The sequence below is a fragment of the Girardinichthys multiradiatus genome, chromosome 11 (genome assembly GCF_021462225.1).
Source record: "Girardinichthys multiradiatus isolate DD_20200921_A chromosome 11, DD_fGirMul_XY1, whole genome shotgun sequence".
In the NCBI taxonomy this organism is placed as follows: domain Eukaryota; kingdom Metazoa; phylum Chordata; class Actinopteri; order Cyprinodontiformes; family Goodeidae; genus Girardinichthys; species Girardinichthys multiradiatus.
This window is the reverse complement of record NC_061804.1, coordinates 4,981,306-5,006,298: the sequence shown is the minus strand read 5'-3', so window position 1 is coordinate 5,006,298 and position 24,993 is coordinate 4,981,306. Positions and strand designations below refer to the sequence as shown.

At 41.9% G+C, this 24,993-nt stretch overlaps 1 protein-coding gene across 1 annotated transcript in view; it reads right to left on the bottom strand.

The window, feature by feature from the left end:
* wwc1 (WW and C2 domain containing 1) overlaps positions 1 to 24,993 on the bottom strand; it is a 58,052-nt gene that overhangs the window by 7,086 nt on the left and 25,973 nt on the right. Inside the window, exons 7-19 of the mRNA XM_047378322.1 lie at positions 18,556 to 18,699; positions 16,148 to 16,218; positions 14,754 to 14,999; positions 10,111 to 10,200; positions 7,316 to 7,908; positions 5,096 to 5,201; positions 3,363 to 3,533; positions 3,086 to 3,278; positions 2,864 to 3,004; positions 2,658 to 2,692; positions 1,628 to 1,817; positions 1,347 to 1,517; positions 1,162 to 1,254 (exon numbers count right to left, since the gene is read on the bottom strand). Coding sequence (XP_047234278.1) covers positions 1,162 to 1,254; positions 1,347 to 1,517; positions 1,628 to 1,817; positions 2,658 to 2,692; positions 2,864 to 3,004; positions 3,086 to 3,278; positions 3,363 to 3,533; positions 5,096 to 5,201; positions 7,316 to 7,908; positions 10,111 to 10,200; positions 14,754 to 14,999; positions 16,148 to 16,218; positions 18,556 to 18,699 — 2,244 coding nt within the window. The remainder of the gene's footprint in view (positions 1 to 1,161; positions 1,255 to 1,346; positions 1,518 to 1,627; positions 1,818 to 2,657; positions 2,693 to 2,863; positions 3,005 to 3,085; positions 3,279 to 3,362; positions 3,534 to 5,095; positions 5,202 to 7,315; positions 7,909 to 10,110; positions 10,201 to 14,753; positions 15,000 to 16,147; positions 16,219 to 18,555; positions 18,700 to 24,993) is intronic.

Genomic DNA, 24,993 nt, shown 5'->3' with positions numbered 1-24,993 from the left:
ACTGAACTTTATTGAAATAGCTGCACATATGAGGATATAAAATAAACTGGGGCTTGTTCAAAATCAGCAGTTCATGTTTTTATGTTTCATAAAAAAAATCTTTTTTTTTTTTAAGGATTTTGTGGCATTAATGGCCTTTATTCATTAGTAGCTGCACAGGAAGAAGGGCAGAGAGAAGGGGAAGACATGCAGCATATGGCCCAGGGTCGGGAATCGAACTGGGGACAACTGTGTTGAGGACTGTAGCCTCTGCATATGGTGCACCTGCTCTACCACTGAGCCATGGGGCATCTCAAATCTAAAGCTAAGTTTTAACAAAAAGAAAACCAAAACACGATCCCGGATAAGCCCCCAAAGATAAGTCAGTTTCACAATACAGACACTGAGAAGAGTAGAGACTTTCTTTTTTCTTTATTCAAAAAAGGTGTTTTTAAAGGGAAGTAAACTCTGATAATATATTCACTTTGTCCTTCTCAAGTATTTTATTTGTAGGTTTTTCCTGCACTCTTACATAGTAACTTACAAATAGCAGCCTCTTCTTTATCAGAAATATTTAAAATGCTATGTATGTAACATAAAAACGAGGTCTTGTCTAGGACATAAACCCGACTTCCTCACATTCAACCTTAAGATCAGCTCTAATACTGGTTCTAAAAACGTTGTATTTTGCAACATAACGATATTATTCCATGTTTGCGGTCAGTTATCAGTCAGTTTTGCACTGTACAATGTACTGGAAAGCATACCTTAACTGGAAAATGAATCCAGAAACATAAATGGGAGGCTTGTTTGGGATATTCAGCCAGACGTTCTAATTTTCAATCTTCAAAAAATTATAAGTAGATTTTTAATGAAAATACTTCAATCATCCCAGATGAGCCCCCAAGCGTATATAGGAGTTTCAACACAGAGACATGCCAGGAGTGAAAACGATGCTTTATTTCTTCTTTAGGCATAATATTTATTTTTAAAGGATGTAAACTCCAGTAAAGTACTCAAATGCTTATGTTTCTAAGATATTTCTAAATGTCTGTTATCTGAGATGTTTTGCAAAGTAAACCACCAAATATCCAAATAACCCTGGACAGGCCCCCAAATACGTTTTGTAAGCCCTAGTTAAAACACAGAGATGCCTCCAGGAGTGAAAAGGATTACATCTACCTTTTTCATGCGCATGCTCCGTCTTTCTGAGGCATTTCTGACAAACGGAGACTTCTTGGAGAGCGTGGAGCTGTCACTGTCGCTGCGATTAATCTGCAGTCACAAGAATGAAACCATTAGATTTCTTAAAGACACGAACGTGGTAAAGGTTCTTCTTTCAGCTAATGTTGAAGACCGTCAGTTACCCTGCAGATGTACTGGCTCTGAGGTCCGGGGGAAAAGGTCTTGGAGCGGATGATGGTGTTGCCCCTCATAAAGAGGTTCTGCTGGTGGACCTCGGGGCGACGCTCCTTGGGCCGAACCACAGACCACTGATGAGATCCTGTTAAATTGTCAATGCACGTCTCTTTGTTGACCTGGATGGTGGTGACACAACAATAAGACGGGTAAGACCAGAGCACAAGCTGAATTTTGGTGAAATGCCAACTGGCCTTCTTGCACAAAAGGTAGAAATGAAACATGTTACCTTCTCTACAATGGGTGCTGCTGTAGGAGTGGGTTTGGACACCTTCTGGAGCTCCTCCTCCTCTTTCTCTACCTTCCATTGGCTGGTGTCAGGGTAAAACTCGCCCTCTTCATCCAGAGGTTCTACGCCCTCCCCATCATTTTCTTCTTCCTCTTCATCAGACATGTCTGCCTCAAGAGGGTCGCCTTGCCTGATGATCAACACAGACACGTTTTTATTCCCTACTAGTCCACTAACATCTAGAACTGGTACCTGCCTTAGCAACGATTGGTGAGCAGCACACAGTATGGCAAAAGTTAGATTAGAAAGATATTTTTCACGTTGTCTCGTCTACGGAAAAATGAGTGGAGACAACAAAAGCGACTTGAACAAGCACCGGATCTAGGTGTCGCTCAAGGAAACATGACAAAATGTGAAAAAGTTTAACTCATATCAATATGTTAGCAAAGTACTGTAGAAATCTTGTTCTTCTTTTTCCTCTCTTGCAATCATGCATCAAGATGAACAGAAATGAATACCTGCTGCCCTGTGCTGCTCTTTATAACTGTAACGGTTTTCAAAAGAGCGGGTTAGGTTTAGAAACTGGACTCTCATAAATGTTTATAGATTTTCTTCAAAATAAAAGTCTTGTTATTTCCTTAGATTACTGCAAAAGTAGGTTCCACAAAACAAGTGTAACTAAACCAGGTATTAAAATAAAAGTAATAAATAAAGACTTTTCACAGAGTTTAGCTCTTTCATGGGTTCAGTTATTAAAGTTGTTTCCAAATTGCCAATGGCTTAAAGAAATAATATTGATTCATGTTTTGTCACTATTGGGCAGTTGTTGGTTCTCTGTGATCTGCTCTTTAAAGCATACAACCAAACAAGCAACAGAAAAGTGGTTTGGACCTATAATTCTGCCACACTGATAACTTATTCTCTCTAAGCCGAGTTTCCATTACATGAAACATCGTTGTACGATGTTTCTACAAATTCAACAAAAGCAGAGTGAATCAAAACCGTTGCAAGGAGATACTGTAAAGCTTACCACTCATCAGTCTCAGGAGGCTCGGCTCCGTGAGTCTGCAACAGAAAAATGTCAATCATCCATGATGATGAGTGGACCAGATTTTGAGATATTGATACAATCAGACAGAAAAACTAACTACAGAAAGTTAATCCTGATAAAGGTGGTTCTACAAACTGTTAATACTGAAAGTGTCCACTAGGTGTCAGTGTTTCCTCTGTTGTTACCTGGTCAGAGCTGCCCTTCACTCTTGTGTCCTTGTCCTTGCTGCTGATCTCAGACATGTAGAGGCGACTGAGCAGGTTGTACCACTTGGTGCATCGCTCCTTTGAACAGCTGACATCAGCCAGGCTGATTTGGGCTCCGGCCTGGACGAGAGCCGGCAGTAGAAACAATTAGAAGACTACCTGCTGTTGTTGAATAACAACAAGAGCTGTGCAAGGACTAACCAGACACTCCTCGTTGCCCGACTTGCTGGTTTTACAGATGTCGACCCTCAGGGTCTTCTGGCGCAGCGCGATGTGGGACATCTGCATGCCGAACACCTCGCTGATCACCACCACATCCTGAAGAAGCAGGCCTCGCGTTCGGAAGAGGCAGCGGGTGGCCTGAACGGACGGCAGCACTGCCAGGCGAACGTACCTGCAGGGAATGGGACAACCATGTTGGGTCACATCATGCTCGTTTACTCAACATAACTTCAGGCTGGTAGGACTGAGTTCATACATCTTCTGGTCAACGGGCAGAGACAGGGCGCTGCAGTTGGACAGCTGCATGATATAAATGGTGAAGCGTTGATCTCTGGACTCGTAACGGAAGCCGAGCTGGACCTGGGAGCAGCCTGACGGAGACCTGTCCTCATAGGAGTTCAAGAGGAGGTCTGCAGGGAGGCCTGGTCTGGAGAATAAAATACATGAAAAACGAGAACATTATAAAACCGTTTGTTTCCATAAAACTGGCATTAATGCAAATAAAAAGTGATTTAGATTTTAATACGATAATCCCACTGGATTTTTAAAAGATTTTTGGTTACAGTATGTGGAGTTAGAATAAATAAAGAACAGAAAAATAGAAAAGAAATCCGTCCCTTGTGTCAAATTTAATTTACCTCTACCGATGAGAGGTACAGGGGTTGGACAATGAAACTGAAACACCTGGTTTTAGACCACAATAATTTATTAGTATGGTGTAGGGCCTCCTTTTGAGGCCAATACAGCGTCAATTCGTCTTGGGAATGACATATACAAGTCCTGCACAGTGGTCAGAGGGATTTTAAGCCATTCTTCTTGCAGGGTAGTGGCCAGGTCACTACGTGATCCTGGTGGAGGAAAACGTTTCCTGACTCGCTCCTCCAAAACACCCCAAAGTAGCTCAATAATATTTAGATCTGGTGACTGTGCAGGCCATGGGAGATGTTCAACTTCACTTTCATGTTCATCAAACCAATCTTTCACCAGTCTTGCTGTGTGTATTGGTGCATTGTCATCCTGATACACGGCACCGCCTTCAGGATACAATGTTTGAACCATTGGATGCACATGGTCCTCAAGAATGGTTCGGTAGTCCTTGGCAGTGACACACCCATCTAGCACAAGTATTGGGCCAAGGGAATGCCATGATATGGCAGCCCAAACCATCACTGATCCACCCCCATGCTTCACTCTGAGCATGCAACAGTCTGGGTGGTACGCTTCTTTGGGGCTTCTCCACACCGTAACTCTCCCAGATGTGGGGAAAACAGTAAAGGTGGACTCATCAGAGAACAATACATGTTTCACATTGTCCACAGCCCAAGATTTGCGCTCTTTGCACCATTGAAACCGACGTTTGGCATTGGCATGAGTGACCAAAGGTTTGGCTATAGCAGCCCGGCCGTGTAGATTGACCCTGTGGAGCTCCTGACGGACAGTTCTGGTGGAAACAGGAGAGTTGAGGTGCACATTTAATTCTGCCGTAATTTGGGCAGCCGTGGTTTTATGTTTTTTGGATACAATCGGGGTTAGCACCTGAACATCCCTTTCAGACAGCTTCCTCTTGCATCCTCAGTTAATCCTGTTGGATGTGGTTCGTCCTTCTTGGTGGTATGCTGACATTACCCTGGATACCGTGGCTCTTGATACATCACAAAGACTTGCTGTCTTGGTCACAGATGCGCCAGCAAGACGTGCACCAACAATTTGTCCTCTTTGAACTCTGGTATGTCACCCATAATGTTGTGTGCATTTCAATATTTTGATCAAAACTGTGCTCTTACCCTGCTAATTGAACCTTCACACTCTGCTCTTACTGGTGCAATGTGCAATCAATGAAGACTGGCTACCAGGCTGGTCCAATTTAGCCATGAAACCTCGCACACTAAAATGACAGGTGTTTCAGTTTCATTGTCCAACCCCTGTAACTAGAGCAAAAACTCTGATATTTGGAGGAAACGATGCAGAAAACAGGTAAATAAAACCTACTTGTGTTCTGATGGTTCGTAAACTCCACTATCACCGGCCACCGACTCATCAGATACAGCTGATGTCACTCCCGTCTTCTTTGGCCCCGCCCCTCGAAGATGAGCACCTAAATTTAAAGACATGACCAAGAAAAATAAAACGGTGGATTTATGTCCCAGACAATGTTGGAGAAAGAACTGTTGATGTGTAAAAAGGTGGCCTCTAATCTTTCTATTTTCCTTCCAGGTCGGCAGACTTTCTAGTAGTCCTCTCAGGGGTTCTGGATCAAATGTTCTCGAGGCTTTCTGAATGTATTTTCCAAGTTTTTCTTTAAACTTTGCCTGCTTTTTAACTCATTTGCGAAGTTTTACCAGCAGTTGTTTTCCTTCTTGCAGATGGATGACAGTCATGTGATCCTGTTAAGGTATCTTCGTATTACCATCCCGGCTCTATTTTATAAGCTGAGTAAATGTTAATCGACTCAATGACATGACAACGTTTCTGTTAGAAACAGCATCTCAGCACATTTTTGGTTTCAGTAAGTTCAATTTCTGGTCTTTTTAGATACTACAGTTGTTTTTTTATCACACTTTTTAACATTGCAATACAAAAAATTCAGTTTAAATTAGAGGCGGAGAGAAAAAGTAGCTGCCGAGTGGATTTAGACGATTTTCAGCTGGACCGGTCCTGACCAGTCGACCGGCTGGTCGTACATTTAAAAATTCATTCATGTATCTTTTTCCAATCAGTCAAAGCAGCTAACGATGATACTCTTCGGTACTAGAAGATGTTACTGAGGGGAAGACGACGGACTGAAAGGTTGCTTTTTCCAGTTTTAGTAAAAGTGTTTGAAAAATAAAGTCAGAAGAAAACAGAGAGGTCCAACAGATAACAGAAAGGCTAAACGGACCACAGCACAAATGCTGTTTAATCCGTCTGAGCTTTCAACGTCTGTTATGGAACATGCTACATTATGGAAATATTACAGTTAGGGTATTAACATTGACACAGATATAAATGTTTATTGTTATTAATGCTAAGCACACTAAATGCAAATATATTTTTATCTTTGATTTTAAATAACAGTAAAACCCATTTTTTACATACATAGAGCTGCTCCTAATGTAAACAATTACTGACTGGTCACACTAGGAAAGAAAGAAAAATATTTGAGTTTATTAATATTTAGCAGGACTGAGGGTTAAACCCGCTCTGTAGACCCCTGATTAGGCTTAGCCAACTGTAACCCGGGCTGTGCTGCTTGTTTAAGGCCTTTATTTGTAGGGATTTAGATTTTTGTTCTTTAAGAAAATGTAAAGACGGAAATTAGTCTGAAAATACAAAACCTGTAAACTTTTTATTTTTTCCATTATGGTTTATTGTTATAATCACCATTATCATTGCTGTATTTGGAGATTTTGAAAAATCAACAAGCTGCACCTTCCTGTAAGCGAAGCCTCGCATCAACTTGACATTTTTATCTATCCACCTCTGGTTTATTTGTGCCGGATGAACAATAGGAGGTCAGTGTGGCTCTGAGAAAGTCCTGCATGCATAATTAGTAATGAGCTGAGCTCTGGCAGCAGCAATGGAGAGTTCACACGAAACCGGACACCAAGTCCACCTTTCACCTGCGGCTCTGACAGGTACCGGAGTCCCGTTCAGCTGCTCAACTCCGTCCGACCTTCCCTGATATTTACCCTTCAAACAACAAACTAGATATTTTATTTTTGAAATTTAACCAACTAAATAAAACTGTTTTCCATGTTCCTACAATGATAATACTGCTAATAATAAAACTGTTTTATGGTCATAAATGCAGGAAACAGAAGATACACAGAGGAATGTCCAGCTAAGTGACATGAAGCGAGGAAAACTCTCCGCATTAGGAAGCTGGAAGAGGACAACATTGTAGCTCATTAGAAAACAGGTGAAATCCAACCCCTCCAACTCAGTCGGGTTTTATATTTCTCATCACTGATCCAGACAGGATTCCAGGTATTTTGCTTTCCAGTGAAGCTGAAACATTTTATCTGATATCTGCTGCAACACAGAAGCTGAAAATCTGCCCCGAGGTCTCAGAGCTGCTCAGTTCCTTCGTATTTTTCTCTGTCCTGAGTCATTATTCAGGTACAACTTACCTGCTTTCTGACGAGACAGGACTGAATGCTTAGTGAGTGTGACGTATTTGTCTTTCTACTAAACCTGAACTATGATTGATGTTAGCAAGAAGCTGCTCACCTTTGCCCTCCTCTCCAAGCACGTTGTTCAAGTTCTGTTTCTCTTCCAGCTGCTCTCTCCGCTGCTCCTCAGGGTCCAGCTCCAGCTCTGTCAGCCTGCTGCGGAGCTCCAAGTCCAGTCCCAGCCCGCCGGGCCCAGTCTCCCCCGACAGGAAAGTTGTTTCCGAAACCAGCGGCGAGCACGGCGGGGACAAAGAGGATAGAGACGAGCGCGGCGATAAGGAGGTCATAGAACGAGGAGTTTCAGACAATCTGAGGACCTGAACCCTGGAGGACTCTCCTCCCCCTGACCCGGCTGCGTTCCCATCAGACCTTCCTGGGAACCTTTGGCCGCAGCCCTTCACCACCTCGTGCTCGTGGATGGTGGTGATGGAGCTGGAGGGGCGGTAGCCGCCCTGGCCGCCCTCCTGAAGAAGACTGTCCAGCTTGTTCCGCAGGTCCGGGTCGGCCAGCTCGGGCTGCTCCAGGTAGATGTCGGTGAAGCTGAGGGAGGAGGTGGAGCCCATGCTAGAGGTGGTGGCCAGAGAGCCACGGCTGGACGCCAGGGAGCCTCGACTGCTGCCCGACGAACAGGAGAGGGTGCTGACAGAGAGGCTGCAGAGGAGACGAGGAAGAAGAGTTTTTATTCAAAAACACAGAAGGCCTTAAAGTCTATAAAACGTATCTGAATTAGCTGCAAAACGTCAGAAAAAAACTGAAGCTGATGATTAATAATAAACTGAAAACCACTGAGATGTGGTTTCAATTCAGTTTCATTCTGTGGCAAACACAGAGCTTTGCTAAAGTATTAATACAACTTCAACTTTTCCACACTTTGTCAAATTACAACCACAAACTGCAAGTATTTTACTGGGATTTTACATGACTGAACAACACAAAGCGATGAATGATTATTAACTGGAAGGAAAAGAATACATGGTTTTCAAAATCCTTAAAAAAGCTTGTGTAACAATGTCATGTTATGTGGGTTAGGTAGGGGGACCAAAGCACAGGCAGAAACGTGGGATGAGCATTTTAATGATTTAATAATAAAACAGAAAAACTTACAAAAACAACACAAGATTAACAGGACGTGGAGCACGAGGCTAACGGATAGAAGCAGGAAGTAAAACGGGGAATGACGGGAGAATTCAGCAAAAATCAAAGAGAACCAGAGAGCTTATATACTAAGGGAGGTGTGGAGAATGACATTGCATGGCAGTGTGTTCATCAGGAGATGATGTGGAGCAACTGATGCAGGAGGTAAGCAGGGAGACTGAGGGAGGTAGACTAATTAACACAGAGGAGCTGAACTAACACACAAGGAAACACTAAACACCAAGGGGAAAACACAAATACAACCTTGGGAAATAAACTAGAAAATGGGCAACAAAACACAGAAAATAATTACGGAATAAAGTAATATGGCAAGACCTTACTGACACTAATAAACACAAAGGAATAAACTATATACAGCAAGACAATCTTTAACATAATAAACAACAAGGAAATGATGAGAACACAACGCACTGAAAACCACAACCTAATACCCAAGGATCATAAAGAGTCCAAATCTCTCTGAACCCACCATCCCCACTGGGAGACATGGTGGTGGCAGCATCATGCTGTGGAGATGATTTTATTCAGCAATGACAGGGAAGCTTGTAAGATTAATTCAATTTAAGTTAATTCCATGTCTTTTGTTTATATGCTGAAGAGGGACATTGTGCATTAATGAACATTTTGAACAACATAAATGTAAATGCACCCATTTACAGTCCAGGTTGATTTCCATTGTTTGTCCCCCTGCCAGATGGTACAGGCTGAATGACCTAAAACTAAAGTAGTAAATGGGAAGACAGCTGGAGCTAAATCCAGGACAATCCTGGAACAAAATCTGCTAGAGGCTGCAGAAGACTTGATAATGGGGTGGAGGTTCACCATCCAGTGGGACAATGACCCAGAACATACAGCCAAAGGTACAAAGGAACGGTTTAGATCAAAGCATATTTATGTGTTAGAATGGCCTAGTCAAAATCTAGGCCTAAATTAAATTGAGAATCTGTGGCAAGATTTCAAAACCGATGTTCACAGACGCTTTGCCTTCACTCTGACTGAGCTAACAACCATTTCAGCTCAGTCAGACAAGAACGGTCAAACGTTTCAGTCTCTAGTTGTTCAAAGCTGGTAGAGATCCCTCAAAATAATTACAGCTGTAACTGCAGCAGAAGCAAAATACTGACATGGGGGGCTGAAGATAAGGCACACCACACAGATTTTTATTTGCAGCAAATTGTAAAACCATTGAGTTATTCTCCTTCCCATTCACAATGATGCAATACTCGGTCCTAAGTAGGCCATACTCATCTGTTGGTGCGACACTGAGAAGTTCCTTTCAAGAACAAGAACTACTTTTAAAGACCTTCAGAACAGCTGATCAATACTCCTTAAAAATACAGAGAAAGTCTGATCGGTTGGAATGAACAGAAATGAAATAATGATCAGAAAATAGTAAAATATCACAAAATATCACCTACAAAACAAACATAACTAATAAGACTGACGGCAAAACTTTGCAAAGCCTCAAAGGCGACAGAAGGAACGTTTTTTTCTGTTATCCGTTATCATTTAGGCAACTTCTGACTTGTCACTGCTTTTCATTGACCGCCTGCCTTTCATGAGCAAATAACAAAAAGGAAACCAACTGTTTTCGACCCGTTCGCCATCATGGAAATTTTTGTTTGAAGACTTTTTCCTGACTAGACTCCACTCCCAGAGCTCAGACAGAACATGCTGGTAGAGATGAGAAGAACAAACCTCTTCAGCTGTGTCTGCAGCGACGTGGCCAGTCGGACCGTCTCCTCCAGCTCCCGGACCAGCTCGCTCCTCTTGCAGTGGAGTCGCAGCCTGAAACAGCAGAAATGTTTGGGGTGTTGTTAACAGGAAAAATATAAAGAGCAGCACAAGGTTTCTGCAAGTTTTTAATCACCTTTTAAGACTTTGCAAGAACCCCAGAGCAGCTTCTGTTCAAAGGTTTCACATCAGAAACAGAACGTTAGCAGATTTAAGGCTGCTGCCACTAACAACTCCTTTTGCCTTCGTAAAAACAGTAATTTATATAATCCCAAATAAAATATAGGCTCTTTAAAGCATCAATTCAATGTATAAGCCCCACCTTCATTATGACAAAAATAAAAAAATTAAGATATTATTTAGGTTTTTAACAAATAAAAAGTCCTGCATGTTTAGTATGCCAAATATGATGAGACTGAACTTGGAAATAAAACAAGTTCTCAGTTCAGTCAGGTTCCACCTTTCTATTAGTCAATATGTAATACAAGAGACTGTAACTTTGAATGTAAGTGTATTTATTAATCCTATATATTATACCAGACATTCATATCAGTAAAAGCGATTAAAGCAAGATGTTGAGAAATTAAATCAAATGTTGACCAACAGCAGTGAAAACGTAGCAGACTTGCTCCATGTCTAACTTCAGAGATCATTCAACGGATTAAACTTCAGCTACTTTTCTGTTTCTAGCTCGCCAGCAGCCCGTTGGTAGAAAAACGTAGAGTGTGTAACTTAAATACTGCGGTCCAATTAGACATTCAAAGCCGGTTCATTGACCAGTGGCTGAATTAAAGGGACATACTCACAAACACAGAGGTCTGCAGGGGAAGCAGAACTTTGGCAGAAAATTATTGTTACTTTTGTTTATAAAAGCAGATATAGAAGCAAATATTAGGTTTGGACTAAAAATATAGACATCGACTTGATTTTTGTTGTCTGTGAGAACAAATCGCAGCAGCTCTATGCAGCTTTGAGTCAGAAACACACCTGACAGCAGCAGGTAAGTCCTGCTCGAAGGAAAATGTTTGGATAACTGACCGGGATCTGAGTGCAAAGAAGAGGGTTCATACATCGTCTCCATTTCAAAAGTCACAACTTTTCCAGGATTAGATTTCCTGAATTTCATTTTTAAACATTTACAGAAAGAGTTTGATTTTGCTGTTTTCCTCAAACATGTTGAGGAAAACTGAAATCATGAATCAGTTTTGGGTTGACAACTTAGCAAACAAATATTAATTATAAATTACAGCTATAGGCTCTTTGTTACCAGCAGCCTGTCACAAACCAATCAGAAAGCCATTTTTCTCTTAATCAGCTACTCAAACAGGAAAGACATCTTTTCTTCTTTATTACACTGAAAATTATTTTTCTTTGCCTAAACGCAACACACAGGATCTTCTTTATTGTTCTGGATGAGCCTCCTAAATATCTTGACCTATAATGACCTTTTAAAGAAACACATTTTGTATTTAAAGTGGTTTATTTTATAACCGAACCACTCAGTTTTTGTAACCGATGGATGGATGGATGGATGGATGGATGGATGGATGGATGGATGGATGGATGGATGGACGGCAAAAAGCAAGGACACAAGGAATGATAGATAGGAAGGAAGAAATGCAAAGAGAATGAGACAAGGAAAGAGGATGAAAAAGGAGACAAGGAATGAAAAGAAGGGCACATTAAAGGAAGGACAGGAAAGAAGAAAGCAAAGAAAGAAAAGGAGGAAAGAATGAATGACAAGGAAGTAAGGGCACAAAATATAATTAAAGTAATTAAGGACAGAGGGAGACAAGGAAGAAAGAATGGAGGTGGAATACAAGGAAGGACAGACAAAAGAAAACAGGTAAGACACAAGGAGGAACAAAAGGAATTAAGGAAGGAAGAAAGACCACATGGAAGGAATGGAAGTAGGACATAAGACAGGAAAGACAGGAAGGAAGGACAATAGGAAAAAAGACAGGAAGGAATGAAGGAAGGACAAAATTTAGACAACAGGATAGTGATTGAAGTCTGGAAATACAAATATTGCTCTATATAATATTTGCAGACTTTTCCCCCGACTGCCTAGGAACCTTGACTATCTTGAGGCAGAGCGGGTTCGCATCTTGAGAACCATGCGGTTACACGTCTGAACAAATGTGTTTGTATGAGGACTACAAGAGGTCCTTTCTATGGTCGAGCCCGGCGGCCTCTCGGGTTTCAGGAACAGGAGACAGGACACAAAGAGAGACGGAGCTCAGGTAGAGTCTGACCTGAAGCTGGAACAACGGGAGTCCTGTCAAGGAAGAGGAGGAAGAGGAGGGTGAAGTGACCTGCTGGTGTTTAGGTACACAGGCAGAGAGGAAGATGGAGGTATGATGGAGTGAGCTAATAATCTAAAGGGAGGTCAAAGGTTTCAGCAGCTGATGCAGACATGACAGTAAACTTCATAACGAGATAACAGAGAAGTTCAGGTGCAGCTGCTGCCTCATGTCAGCTGATGTGAGTTTAGCTGCTCGTCTTTCTGCAGCTCCGAGATCATATCCAAAATCAACTTTAAATGATCATCAACTCTGTGAGAAGTTCCACAAAGAAGAAGATGCAAGGCCAGGACCTTAACTGTAACTGGCAGTAAAATAGGTCCTTTGAGGAAACACTACCAGGGGCCAAAACACAAGAAAACTGAGCCTATGGGATCACTCCTCCGCCCACCTCCACAACAGTAAGGTGGTGATTTGCACCAGGACTCATTCTGTAGAGCAGGGTGTCTGGTTCAGGAACCTCAGGGTCTCGTTTTTCCTTTTTTGCAGATGATGAGGTTCTGTCAACATCTTAAAGCTGTGACCTTCAGTTTGCAGCTGAATGCGAAGAAATCGAGATCAGTCAGTTCCTCTAAGTCTGAGAAAATTATCTCAAGCTAAAAAAGCTGTGGAGGTGCAGGAATTCAATTCTTGTTTTGTTTCTGTGTGACTGCAAGATGCAGCAGAGATGGACAGACAGACTGGAACTTCATCTACAGGACCAAGGATGTTGCTCCAGTTTGTCGTGGTGAAGAACAGAACAGAAAGCAAAATAAAACATACAATCTCCATCAAAACACACCTAACAGCAGACGATGTGAAGACAAAATTAACAACAGCCTCTGCAGCTAATAGTTTCGGTGCATACTACCCAATGATGCACCAGGGTTGTCCAACTTCAGAAGACACATAATAAAAACCTGACTGATTTACACAGGAGAAGCTGAGCTGGAAGAAGCTCTAGATTTACGGGTCAACCTACGATAATCCTGGCTGAAATGAGGAGATCCTGGATACAAATGTCTGAAATGAGCCTCTTCTGTAGGCTGGTCGGCTATGTCTAAGAGTCGTGGTTCCCAAATGTTTCATGTTAAACGACCCTTTCAGGGCAAGAACAGTTTCCAGGTTCTCCACCTTAATAAGACCAGGAAAATATATGGGTCAATTTAATCTAAATTTCTTGTATTTTATCCCTTTTTTGTTTCAGCAAAAGAAGGTGCTTTTGCTTAGTGTTTTTCTCCAAATAAAATAATCTTTAGAAAGAACAGCAATATGTGGAAGCAATAAGGCTCTCGTCTTGATCTTCGAACACTGAGGCCATTTTTTTTTGTCATTTCTCTGCTCTGATAGGCATCGGTTTTTCACATTATTTAACTCTTTTTCTTTATGCTTCCAGCTGTGAGACAAACAAACAGCTCTCTGTTCATCTGTCCTCATGTCTCATCTCTTTCAACACATCAACGCCCCCAACGCACACAGCAACCACCGAGTACCAATGTGTGCGTCGTTATTAAACCAGCAGGTCCCGTTTAATCATGTTATCATGTTCTCACGCCATAAAACACTTTTCACCCGTCGAACAATCGGTAAATAAATAAAAATAAATAAGGACATTTCTCCTGTGCTATTCAACAAATGGCGGCAGAACGATAGGCAGCAGGCTGGACCTATTCGCCTTGCTTACACGCCCGTTACCATAGTAACACTTATTTTACGACTGTATAACTGGAAAACAAGTCCAGATTTAAGTACTGGAAGACTATAACACAACTTTACCAACAAAGAGTAAATACATTTACCCTCCCCCACCCATCAGGGAGCATGCCCTGACCTTGGAGAATCACTGCCTCGAATATAAGGTGAGGAGCTCCAGCACTGGTGTGGAGTTAATCCTCTACATCAAAAGGAGTCATCTAAGGGGTTTTACAAATCTGATCAAGATGTTTCCCTTTGCCGGTATTCTGGCCACGTCTGATTGGGAAAACACTCCTGAGAGATTCACCAAGAGAACACCTTAGGATTCAACAGGAGAAGCTGGGGGGCTGCTGGGTTTCCTTCCTGGACCTGTTACCTTCACAACCTGGTCTCAGATACCTGACAGATGATCCTTCAGTTGAACATCCTGTGCCTGGTGAGTTTTCAGCTAATAGCTCTTTTAGATCAGTATGTTGGAGAAGAGAACTTAATTAAGACCACTAAAATACTGCAGGAAATTCTGGATCAGAGGCTGGAAAAACACCAAAATGAGGGCAGAAGACTATTGAAAGTACAATATTAATGATATTTCACAGTTTCATACAGTCTTTGACTCAGTGGTTCACTCGCCTCTCGGTCAGAGCCTTGCTCTGGTTGTCTCTGGCGGCCTGCAGGTCTCTCTCCAGACGTTTCTTCTCGGTCTCCAGCTTCTCGGCGTCGTTGGGCTCCAGCCGCTGTCGGGGGCAGATGTATTGCAGCTCCTTCAGCAGCTCCTCCTTCTCGTTGATGAGGATGAGCCGGTCCCGCTCCGGGTCCAGCAGCCCTGGCCAAGCCTCGCTGTCCAGTTTGGCGATCTGCACCTCGATGTTGGCGATCCTTCATAAAAACGATGAGAGGAGAGTTATCTTGGAGAAAACACCTCTAAGACCAGTGTTTAGTTATATGGATGAATATAAGACGGTGGCAGCGTAACAAACGTGAAATCCATTTAACTTTTGCAAAGAGTGAATAATTCCACTGTTAAACCTTCTCCTCCCTAACTTCTGTAAATGTCTGACATGCTGAACGTCAGATTTTGGACCTGGTCCTGACTGATAGAGACCCATTCTGGTCTCGCTGGTGTTTAGAGTCGATCACACTTTCTTGACCTTTGTTTATTCATCTGAACTGACCACAGGATCCCAGAGGGGTTAGGATCTAGAGTTTCCTGACTGCAAGTATGAAACTACGGTGTTGTAGTCTTTGTCCCACTTTGTTTTCACTTTCACTGTGGATGAGAAATAACCTCACACACGGAGAGCATCAACAGACTTCACTGTTGGTGTCACACAGGACTCATGGTGGCTCCCATCTACTCTTCTCCAGAAGCCCCATGCAATCAAAAGGTGGTGTCCTCAGATTAAATAACTGTTCAGCCTGTCCTTTATAGTTTTATTGGATATAGGTTGCTTCTTTGCTGTCTTTTCTGTATATGGACTCATAGCCACGTACTGCCGGCGTTTAAGCAAGCTCTGCACCGATGTCAGAATGATTCTTTAGAACTGGAGTGGCGAGCCTTTTCTCTCTCTCTGTGGGGCCATTTCAGTTTTTAGAAACCGCTCTGAGGCTCACCCTCAATTTGTAAACCTTTCTGATGCAACAATTATAAATTAATAAAACTAATGTATCAGTTTTTGCAACGTTAGTTCTTCTAACATTTGTAATTTTCAGATTGTAGTTTGCAGCAGCAATGATGGATTCCTTCCTAAACTCTTCCTCTGCATGAGGCTTTGACGTCTTAGCTATTAATTCCCTCACCACATAACTTGCTCTCATAATGTTGCTTCTGTCCACCTGTGGTCTCATCAGTGACAGATATGCGTCCAAACTCAGAAGAACAGCGGTATCTGCCAGTTTAACATGGTTACTTCCTGTTATGCTGCTCCAGATTGGACATTTTCCATCACTTCCAGCGCCCCCCGGCCCCGACCTTTTATGAAAACTGTTCCTAAACACACCAAGCAGCAAGGAGTTAAAACTGGTACCTTCTCTTGGCCTCCTCGTACTTCAGGCTCAGACGAACTTTCTCTGCCAGTTTGTTGGTGCTGGTCGTAAACTGGTTTGAAAAACCAAAGAAAGAAACTTCATGAATCCTGAAACTCATCAGGTTACAGTAAATGCAAACGGAGACAGATTTTTCTATATTCAAAAGGTCTGCAACAGTATTTATACTTCTCATTCTTGAACCTTTTCACATTTTGTCACATTGAAACCACAAACCGGCATATTTTGGGGGCATTTTTACAAATAAAACTCTGGAAAGTGAGGAGTGTATTTGTTGTTGGCCCCCAGAGTTAATACTCCTTTCACTGCTGCAAGTCGTTTGAGGTTTGCCTCTATCAGCTTTGTGCTTCTAAGGACTGATATTTGAGCATATTCTTCATAGCGAAATAGCTCAAACTCTGTCAGATTGGATGGAGAACATTAGATTTCAAGATTTACCCCATAGTTGCAACTTAATTTAGGTCTGCACTTTGACTAGGCCATTCTGGTAAATGAATATCCTTTGATCTAAACCCTTCTATTGCAGCTCTGTCTGAATGTGTAGTGTTATGGTCCTACTGGAAGGTAAAGGTCCTCTCTAGTCTCAAGTCTTGTCCTGTATTTACCTCCATCCATCTCCCCATCACCTCTGAGCAGCTTCCCCGTCCCTGCTGAAGAAAAACAGCCCCTATAGCGTGATGCACCCAGATTTGTTCAGGGTGAAGTGGTGAAGCGTCAGTTTTTCTCCACACAAGGTGCTTTAAATGTAGACCAAAATATTCAGTTGTGGTCCATTTTAGTGAACATTCTTTCTAAAGCTTGATGTGACCCCACATTGTTTCTGGCAGCTGGATTCCTCTGGGTTTTCTTTCAACAATATCTTGCTCTTCACCTTTCTCTCCACCTTTCTCATAAAGGAGTGCATGAGTAACAGTGTCTTGTAAACAGTATCTTTGACATATGCTGTGGATCTCTGCTGCTCCTCCAGAGTTACCAGGGGCCTCTTGGCTGCTCCTTTGTATAATGCTCCCCTAGCCCAGCCTGTTTAGGTGGACAGCCATGTCTTGGTAGGTTTTAGGTTTAAGTAAAACTTCATTAATCTCTTAAATGGCTGTTTGTTTGCAGCTGTGCCCAATCCTTTTCCATTTTCAGACGATAGATTGAACACTGAGATCTTCATAGCTTGGGATTTGGTTTCATAACCTAATCCTGCTTTAAATTTCTCCAGAACTTTCTCCGTCTTCATGATGCTGTTTGTCCACTAATATCCTCTAACTAACCTCTGAGGCCTTCGCAGAGCAGATGAACTCATATTTTGACTCAATTACACACAATAAGAGTCTGTTTACATTGTGCCTATGAGTTGGTCTATCACATTAAATCCAGACAGAAGCAGGGTTCCTAAAGTTTTTCCATTTCAAAATGTCATACTTTTCCAGGCAGACGTTTTTTTAGATTTTTGCCTCCAGTTTTCGAGATATTTTGGACATTTAAGCAGAAGACTGTTTTTACGGTTTTATTTTCTATTTTTCTTCCCCCACAAATGAAGAAACAAAGCAACATCTGACAGTGTAGTAAAGGGCTATTTCACATGGCTTTTTTGTTTCTTTTACATTTAAAAAACAATAGAAACCATTATAGAGAAACCTCGAATGGATTCTTTACAGATCACTTAAAATCATATCATGAGCACCGATACCTTGACTTTACAAAAATAGTAACTGAAAAACTACAGTGATTAATAAGTGAGTAATTAAACTATGTAAAAATCTTTTTATTTTTGATAAATTCTGATTTTGATATTTTTAGATAATGGAAAGCGTAATAAAGTCTACAACCTTTAACTTTTTGTTTTTTCCAGACCTGGAAAATAATCAAATCAAATTCCAGACTTTTCAATTTTGACCAAATATTTAAATTAGTTTGAATCATATTCTTTTGACTAAAACATGGTTTAGTTTTAGTTGCATTTTACTCATCTGTAGTCATTTTAGTTTTAGTCAAACTTTAGTCACCTAAATGTTCTGTAGATTTAAATCGGAAAAAATAAGACATGATAGAGGAACACCTGTTTGGTCTCCTTACAACCTAAAAGAAAAAGCATTTCATTTTACCGAGATGAATATTTATCCTAAAATGGTCGACTAAAAGGAGATTTTAATGCATCTTCGTACAATATTTTATTATTAATCGTTCACGATAATTTCAACACTTTTTGTCACAGGCATCGTCACTCTAATTTACTTTTTATTTAGTTCTTGCACGTAAAATAAGAAATGTTTTAATCAAAGTTTATGTCAACGAAACTAACCCTGGTAATGTGATGAATGTGTAAAGTTTTAGAGATACGAACACTTATGCAGGGCAAAGTAAACAGAATCACATTTAGAAAAACAGTTCTGGGACTAACCTCAGCTGGGAGGTCCGTTTGGGATCCGACGTCGGAGTAGAGGCGAGGGGACGTCTCCGAGTTGGCGAGCGACGGACTGCTGCCCCAAAGCTCCTGCTGGGAGCTCGAGTCCAGCTGGAATCCGTCCTTTAACACGGCCAGTTTCTGAGGAAAACAGAGAAGATGCATGGAGATGAGTCAGGATGGGACAGCAGTGGGAAAGTAGGACCAAAAGCTTAACAGCAGGAAGCGATGAAGGAAACAACCGTCCTGATCTTAAAATTTCCTGTTTATTTATTTTATATTCTTCAGGCTTTCTGAAGCTCGTTCAAGGTTTGTCCTTGGACTCTGGCTGCTTTTTCACTTGTTTTCAGTTCAGTACTTTGACCTGATTCTTTTTGAAACCCTGATTATCTTATCGCATAAAAAAAAGAAAACAATATTTTGCTCCCATCAGAGCGCTGGACACAGAATCTCTCTCTGTTAATAAGCTGGTAAACCCATTAGCCTCCAGGTTTTATAGGCATCCCTAAAACAAGAATAAATATCAGGGTTCACAGGCAGCAAACCCTGCAGTAAAGGGAAAAAATGCTCACTTTTTTTCTGCACGAATGTGGACAATGACTCAGTTTAAAGCTGCTGTTCACTGTTGAATAGAACGTTGGTTTTAAGGTCAGAATAACCTGCAATTATTTCGGCCTCCCCGAGTTCAGAAACAATGCTTTATTTAATTAAAAACTCCCAGAAATATGTCTGCCATAAAACTATAAACAAGGCATTTGTTTTTTGGACCGCTGATGTAACTTAAATCATGTTTTCAGAAACTAACAGTTCAAATCCAGCCTGAATTGGTTTATAACAGCAGATGTTTTAAAACCCAAACGTTCGGTAGATGTTGGAGTTTGGTGAATGTAATCAGACAAATAACGACAATGAGTCAAGGTCCATCACAGTTGTCATCTGGAAGAGGGCACTCATGTCTGTTTTTATTGATCTGTTCAGTGTCGAGACTGAAAATGAGCAGAGACGCATCAATCAGAGTTCTGCGATACATTTTCAGATCTGTGGTTTGGTAAAGTTCTGACTGGCAGATATGGATTTCTCTTTAAGAACGATAAATAACAGCATTCAAAATACTTTTTCTACCCTTCTTAACTCCTTAGCATTTAAGATTAGCAGTTAGCGTTGTTAACCATAAACAGCAGTTGAGTAGTAGCAGACTTCCAAGAACTTGCCAACATTCACATTCAATGGAGCATGTTTTTTGACAGATATTGAAAGTTAAAAAAGGACAAAGTAGCTTTTTTCCTGTTCATTGCTGAAATCCAACTCCCTATTTAACGAATGAGCCTGAATGAAGAGCAGACATACCTCCATAGAAAACACACTGCCAACAAAGTTTGTACTTCCCCCGACTTCAATTTTAAACACCTCACTGATACAAGCTTAGAGTCTTCTTACGTCCATAACTACTTCCCTAAAGAAAGGCGTCATGGTGCGAGTTGTTGAATCTTAGATATGGCGTTTTTGCTGATCGGGAGAAGATGGTTTGGTGACTGCTTGGGGATGCTAAAGCTAAAAATCCTGTCACCAGTCAATTTATTTCTGTACAACTCTCTCCGGCATATTTTTAATCAGCAGAGTGAAACATTGTCAGATTTCTGGGGCAGCAGCGGTAAGCCGCTGGAGAGCCGTTTTGGTGCATTTAAATATTTTATCAAATTTATTTGCATAATGGTGACCTGAAGGAGTTTAAAGACTTGCTTATTGATTTTATTTTTAAACCAGCAGAGCAAATAGGTTTTTAGGTTCCTGTGGATTTTAAATTTGTTTTTGCAATGTTTTGTGGCATCTATTAAATCCTGGTAAATATGACCCCAGACTTACTGAGCGCCAACTGGTGTTAATCTGTTCTGTACCTTTATTTATAACTGCTTATATTGTGAATAGTTTTTCCTTTTCATGTTTGGCTGAATCCAACTTGCTAGACATACAATCTGCAAGGTAATGTTTAACTTTGATAGAATAAATAAAAGAAATGTTTTATTTTACAGTGAGGTTTTCAACAGACGAATCCTACCACATTAAATCCCCCTGTGTCTGTTTTTATTTAGGTTATTTTCTGTTTAAATTAAAACCAAAAATCTAAATTAAAAATAATTTTCCGTTTCTAATTGACCGATCTCCAATTTGTTTCTCTTTGCTGTTTTACCAAACATTCTTCTTTCTACCACAAAAAAATGTTGATTGTTTTGCTGCTTTTTGCTTGTTACTGCCTCCTATTTTTTAGTTTCAAAATTATCAATAACGGTCAAAGTCCCAAAATGTTATTTTAATCAAAACAAACAAATGAAGAAAATAAATATTTAAGTAATGATCATAAAAGGCCGAGCTAAAAACAGATTTCTAGCTGATGTTTTTTTACCTCACTCTTTTTCTGCAGTTATTTCTGACATTAAATCAAGAGACAAACCTGCAGACGGCAGATCATGCATTATTGAACACACTCTACTCCCTTCGATCGGATTCTTTCAGCTTTAATGGTTGCTAGGAAGGAGAAATGGGTTTGATCTTCCAAACAGAGCAGCAGTTAATCATCATCAACGGATCACAGAAAGTTGGCTGACGTTTCTGTCTCCTTGTAAATGTTAAATTTAGCTCCGTGTAAACCTGTCAGCTGAGTCCAAGTCCCATCATGCAACTTTAATTCGATCTGCAGCCATCCAGAAACAACAAATTAACACTGCAGTGCTTTCACATGCAGAGAAGGACAGTGAATCCATAAAGGAGGACTGGGGATAAAAACTATAAACTATGAATAACATCACAGGGTTACAGAAAGGAAGCCAATCACCAAAGGCACAAAACAGATCTTAATATGAATCTAATCTGCAGATCTAAAATCCAGCAGAGCGCAGCTGCAATTAGACATGGAGCAGCGGATTATTCTGCTGCGTCTGAACCATTTCATCTTTAAATAGTAAAACACAGCTCACTGGTCTCTCATACACACACTGTGTGACATCGCCTCTACTTCTAATAAAAGTAATCAATAACTGCTCAAAGCAGGAGGCTTGTGATCAGCTAAAATTGGCACTGGCAAGTCAGAGCTTCACAAAACGGAGAAATCAGAAATCAGTCGCCAAATGGTGCATCTCTATCTAAATAAAATAACTCCATATTTGTATAAAATCGTATACAGAAGGAATTTAACTGATTTTATGTGAAATTTCTTAGGTTTATTTTGGAACTGGACTGATAAATCTTCTTTATAATGCATGTACTGTGTGTTTACACTACTTTAAGCTTCTTAGATAAAACACAAAAACAGTTACTTTCAACCCCAAGATTCAAACAGAAAAACATGGGCTCTTTGTCGGATTCTCCATGTAAGTTTCAAGGTTGTTCTGCTGTGTTTATGACATATTAGGCATACGTTTTTCTTTTATTTATTGCAGCTTTTACCACAGACCATAATGTGTGCGATCAGGTACCAGCGATTCTTATCAGGTCCAGTTTCTGCTGTGATTCATAGGTACGCTAAAACTCACCCAGACGTAACTATGTCTTCTTCTGACCAGGAAAAACCTTAAGACAGAACAACAAAGACAAGAAAAAACTGTTGAGATCTCTCTTCAGCTTGCTGCAGAAAGTAGGAAGTCCCCAATTATTTAAAATCTGATTATTCCAATCATCAGTCAAAGTGAACTTCATGAACTCGACTGGTGGGCAACACAAGGACGAAGGCAAGACGTTAAAACACCAACTGCCTCCCTGCAGCCTCAGATAATGAGTTACTAAATCTGCTTTAGTGCAGTTCATAAAACACAGAGGAAGCCTCTCCTCCAGCACTTCATCACACCCTCATCTGAGAGCAGTTGCTCCTTCATCTTATTGAACGTTTTCTGTGATAAATCCTTATGTTTTGAAACCATGCGAGCAGATTTTGCGACAGTTCCTTTCCGGTTTAACAGAAAACATTCCTGGTGTTTTCTTGTCTTTTCAGGTCTCTCTGTGAAGCTCTACACCTGCAATATGACACAGATGCTTTAAAATATGAATTTGTTTTCCCCATCTCCTGGTAAACAGCTCTCACCAGCCTGATCTGGCCATGCAGAAATCCCCAATAGCTTCCTTGCAGCTATGCAGAGCTAAAGGTTCCCTCTTGTTTGTGTAGATGAGTAAATAGGAGGTCACGTATACCACAGCCTACCGTAACTTTTAAACAAGGCGTGAACAGTAATGGACAAAACTCATGTCTCAGTTAAACTGCAGAGGGGGAAAAGTGTGTGCTGGTTGTCATGGAGACTTGGTTACAGTATTTGCTGCAGGATGAATAAGTGGATAAAAATGTTCAAAACCACCTCATGCCCACTGTTAGGCACGGTGGAGGATATGTGATGATGTGGGCGCTTCCCACAGAGCTTTAAGTGGGAACACTAACGGTTCAAACCCAGACGCAGAGGCTGGAAGTCCATTTAAAAAGCCCTCAACACTAACTTACACCTCGGTTAAATTTGTATAAGATATGTAGTGGGGGAAAAAATCCCAAGGTTATAATCAATTTATTACAAAAATTACAGGAGATATGGGGTTGGGACTATTTTATCTGGTTGGCAGGCTTGTTTGGACCATGTAGACCCCTCTTTTGTACATGGCCCCCTCCCCGTATGACGATGGGGGCGGTTGGGGACTGGGGTCGGGGTGGGGAGTCGGGGTCCGGGCCGGGGTCATTCAGGTACAGGCATGAGCCTCGGCTAGCCCAGACCAGGTTCAGGTGCTGGGGCGGTCTGCCTTTCTCCACCCCCGGAGAGAAGGGGACCACCTCCTGGGTCCGGGGGCTGGTTGTCCCTATGGGGTATTGGCACCTGGACCTGGGAGAATAGAATATGTATAGGGAGTGTGAGTGAGTGTCCGACGTCCATTGTTGTTTGTCTTTGTGTCTTTGTGATTGTGTGTGCCTGTTTTTTGTGTCAGGTTGGGTCTTGGGCTGCTCCCTCTCCAGGATCAGTTTAGGTCCCCATCGAATGTGGGGCCTATTCCCTCCCCGCCACACTACCTGCCGGTGGTTGGTATCTCTGCACGCCGATGTACTTGTGGTTCTCGGTATCCGAGGCTGGGTGCATTCTCAGAGTACAGTCGTTTGGCCTCTTTCACTGCCTTGCCAAACTTGTACTTCGCCTCTCTGTATGTCTTTGTCCCCACTCCTGAAGGCCTCTTCCTTATCCAGTCTTAACCTTCTGAGTTTAGCTGTGAACCAGGGTTTGTCGTTGTTGTAACTCACCCTGGTGTATGATGGTACACAGCTGTCCTCACAGAAGCTGATGTAGGAAGTCACAGCCTCTGTGTACTCGTCCAGACTGTTGGTAGTAGTCCTGAACACATCCCAGTCTGTACAGCCTAAACACGCCTGGAGATTCTCCACAGCCTCACTGCTCCACTTCCTTGTCGTCCTCACAACAGGTTTGCAGAGCTTTAGTTTCTGCCTGTATGCAGGAATCAGGTGGACCATGATGTGGTCGGATTGGCCCAGTGCAGCACGTGGGACGGCGTGATAAGCGTCTCTGATGGTGGTGTAACAGTGATCCAGAATGTTGTCCTCTCTGGTCGGACATTTTATAAACTGTCTATATTTGGGGAGTTCGTGGGTGAGATTACCTTTGTTAAAGTCGCCAACGACGATTACTAAGGAGTCCGGGTTGGTCCGCTCCACACTCAGTATCTGGTCGGCGAGCATGCGCTGTGCGACCTGCACGTTAGCTTGCGGCGGGATGTAAACACCGACCAGGATGAACGAAGTGAACTCACGGGGGGAATAGAAAGGCTTACAGTTTATGATGAAGGCTTCCAGGTCTGGAGAACAGTGCTGCTGAATCACTGTCACGTCGTTGCACCAACCACTGTTGAGGTAGAAACAGATTCCTCCACCTTTCGCTTTGCCGGAGAGTTCAGTGTCTCTGTCCGCTCTGTAGAGCTGGAATCCTGCCAGCTGCAGCGCAGAGTCCGGTATTAATCCACACAGCCACGTCTCCGTGAAGCACAAAACTGCCGATGAATAAAAGTCTCTGTTTTTCCCCAACAACAGTTGTAGTTCCTCAACTTTGTTGGGAAGTGAGCGCACGTTAGAGAGAAATATTCCAGGTAACGGTGTTCATAGTCCACGCTGGCGAAGACGTACCAGCACCCCAGCCCGTTTCCCTCTCTTCCGGCGTTTCACCGCGTGAACAAAGGTGAGCGCACCTTTAACCAGGATGTCCAAATATTCCAGAGCAGTAGGCAGAAAAGTGGGAAATAACTCCTCTGGTGTAGTAGCCCTGATGTTCATGAGTTCTTCTCTGGTGAGAGAGCTCCGGGTACCATCACAGAAGACCGTTTTAAAGCAAAAAACAAAACAAAACAATGCGCACCAACACGCCGAGGCGACCATCTGCGGCACCATCTTCATACTCATAATTCATA